At 35.2% G+C, this 3313-nt stretch overlaps 1 protein-coding gene across 1 annotated transcript; it reads left to right on the top strand.

Moving 5' to 3' along the window:
- Positions 1 to 7: 7 nt before the first annotated feature.
- Positions 8 to 3313, top strand: LOC134231791 (solute carrier family 15 member 1-like). Its single transcript, XM_062713759.1, has 4 exons — positions 8 to 116; positions 683 to 814; positions 2194 to 2301; positions 2435 to 3313. Exons 2-4 carry the CDS (start codon positions 737 to 739, stop codon positions 2624 to 2626), a joined length of 378 nt encoding a protein of 125 aa, XP_062569743.1. The 5' UTR covers positions 8 to 116; positions 683 to 736; the 3' UTR covers positions 2627 to 3313.

The following is a 3313-nucleotide window of genomic DNA, read 5'->3' as shown; positions in this document are numbered from 1 at the left end:
GGTACAACATATACTGGCAGAGCTCTGCTGATGGCAATTGGACCAAACTTAACACTTCCATCACAATAGGACAAGGGGCTGTGTTTAATCTACTGATAGCCAGAAATGGAACAAAGGTAGAGAGCTTTGTTATTCTGATGGATTTCAAGATACATAATAGGCTGTACATGTTTAAAAGTTAGAGAAGAAAGATCTCTGTTTCTATTGAACTGCATTTAATTTCCTTTCTTAATTTATGAAGCGTTCACACAAAACCTCACTTATTATCAAAATTTAGAGTAGGAATTCTTTACTTTAACTCTGATTTCTAAAACATGCAAGTCTCTATTTTGTGGATGAACTTCAATATATAAATAGTGCCTTAGCTTGTGATTAGTTTGAGTATTAGTTTGATCTTTTCATTCCTCTCTGATTTGGTAGGCTGTAACCAGTACCTTGAGGAAAGTAGAGGTAAATAGTGTCTCTGTGCTATTACCGATATTATATCTGTATGTAGGTTGTGACCCGTCTCTTGAGCAGTGTTGAGGTGAACAGTGTCTCTATACTATCTGGATGGTACCTCAGTATTTCATTGTTATATCTATTTAAAGGTTGTGACCCGTCTCGTGACCAGTATTGAGGTGAACAGTGTCTCTATTCTGTGGATGGTACCTCAGTATTTCAATATTATATCTATTTGTAGGTTGTTACCCGTCTCTTGACCAGTGTTGAGGTGAACAGTGTCTCTATCCTGTGGATGGTACCTCAGTATTTTGTAGTGACGGTTGGAGAGGTCCTCTTTTCCATCACAGGCCTCGCTTTTGCTTACTCTCAGGTTAGTATTCCGTGATTTCGTAGCAAATAAACCAGTTACTCTAGTGTAGTAGTAGGATGTTTGCTTCTTGATAAGGAGGCCCAGATTTGATTCTCGTTCACTGCACTGTATCAAACCTTAGACGTAAACGTAGGTAATGACTGTTCCTTTGCCAAGCGACCAGCACTAAAAGTGAGAGTCATCGTCTTTTGGATGAGACCTTAAATTCATTGTAATATCTGGTGGTTGATAAACACAAAAAAATTCCATTTATATATTTTAGGAAGTTTTATGAGTGTAAAATTGTAAATTTACATACCATGTCATTTGTCATTTTAAAACATTTTTTGTAAAAAAGCATTCTTATTGTACATGTATACACAAGTACTCTGAAGTTGATATCAAAAAGATGCTTGAGTTTCTGATTGTCAAAATCTATGTGGTTTTTGAAAACTAAGTTTTCCAACAATCTTTCGGAATTCCATTGGGTACCAATTGTGCCCCGATGTCAGCAGAGCTATATTTGTATTCATATGAAGTAGAATATTTTCAAAATCTTTTACATGAGAAGAGGAAAACACTTGCTGTGACCTTCAGCTCGACATTTCGATTTTTTGAAGACGTATTATCAATTAACAATTGTTATTTCCATTCACATGTCGACACTATGTTTCCCAGAGAGCTTGAAATAAAAGATGTACCACATAGTCTGACACATCTGTTTCATATTTGGATATTTTACTTGAAAAAAAAATTGTTATTGGTAACCTAGCAAACAAGCTTAATGATAAACGTGATGACTTCTACTTTTGAATCGTCAACTTCCTTACTTATGTAGCAATATACCCTTATCACATGCATATAGGATTTATATCTTTCATGTGATGCGATGCGCAAGAGCATGTTCTTCGTACGAGTGATTTCTAAAACAAGGCAAATTATTGACTAACAAGTTGATGAAACAAGAGTATCAACAGTCTCGTATAAAGTCGTTTCGCAAGTCCTATGATGTAAACTATCATGAAGTCAAATACTGATGGACGTTTTTCATACTTTTTATTATGCCATTATTCACATACTAAATTGTCTATGGATTTTTCCGTTATTTTCTGGTCATGATAAATAGCACACGGCGATCTGCAGGGGATGCTCACTCCTCCATGGCACTTTATCATACCTCTGATGTTTGAGAGCTTCGTGTTTGCTCTGCTCCTGATTTGTATTCTTTGGATGAACTTTTGAGCTTGAATACTGTTTGTTATCTCCATATATTTCATGTGTGTCCTTAACTAACTTAATATCAGAATGTCTGAAATACTGAAAAGCACGATATTGCTTTACTAGGTCCCTTCCTAATATAGTCAAAGGTGTCATTGTAATTATTCACTGATCTTTTTCAGGCTCCTATCACAATGAAGTCAGTGGTTCAGGCAGCTTGGTTGATGACTACAGCTGTGGGAAATTTGGTTGTTGTTATTGTTGCTCAGGTTCAATACTTTACATCACAAGTAAGATTCTCTATTGATACTCACTCTCAATATAACTTTTATAAATTTACAACAATGGATTTTTATTTAAATAAGTTTAATTTAGGTGTTTTCACTACTAAGTATAATATCAGCTGTGATGTCTTTTTCACAGGTTGCTGAGTTTATGTTCTTTGCTGCTCTGATGGCCTTGGCTACCATAATATTTATGATCATGTCGTGTTTTTACACCTACTGTAATACCAGTGTTCAAGGAAATGGTCTGGGGGATAAAGAAGAATTAATCATCGAGAAAGATAGTGAAGACATTCCATTGAAAGATTCTAATCATCCTAAAAATAAGTGAGCGTTCAGACATCTTCTCACCTTTTAGGACTGAATGGTCCTGATAATGATAATTGATAAACAAGAGGCCCACGGGTCTTATAGGTCACCTGAGTATCGTTACAACTTTCCAACAAATGAATCTGGTTTGTGTTTTAAACCAGAGGACATGAAATTCACAATTTTGAAAGAGGCACCATTTCTCATTATAACTATATACTTGGAATGCTTACTTTAATTAATACCCATAGACAAAGCAGAGGAACAAAAAAAAAATGTACATTTCCACCATATAATCAGTAGTGCCCCATCCCAAAGGTACCCCTAACCCTGGGGTTCAAAGCATTAATTTATTTTCAGTATATAATCATTAACACTCCCCAAGCCTCCAAGGGCCTTGAAATTCATAATTCTGAAAGAAATCTACAATGCAGGAATATAAAACGTTATGCGTAGTGAATGCGTGTCGGTACTATTTCTCCTCTCTATTTATTTTCCAATTCCATATATAAGACCTTTGGTCATCCTCACGGGCTGTTTACATCAATTAGTATGTCAAAATTTCCATTCTTGTGCGCATGCCTCTCAAAGGGATTGGTTTAATTAAAAGGCAAACGATAAGCCGATGTATTTGATACAATTTCACTTATTAATGAAGTTATGCATATACTTCATGTATTTTATAGACTTATTTAAAATGTACAAAAAT

Source organism: Saccostrea cucullata, unplaced genomic scaffold (genome assembly GCF_032062105.1).
Source record: "Saccostrea cucullata isolate Sc308-1 unplaced genomic scaffold, CSIRO_AGI_Scuc_v1 ctg5915, whole genome shotgun sequence".
Taxonomy (NCBI): domain Eukaryota; kingdom Metazoa; phylum Mollusca; class Bivalvia; order Ostreida; family Ostreidae; genus Saccostrea; species Saccostrea cuccullata.
The sequence above is the reverse complement of the archived record's forward strand: the minus strand, read 5'-3'. Positions and strand labels throughout refer to the sequence as shown.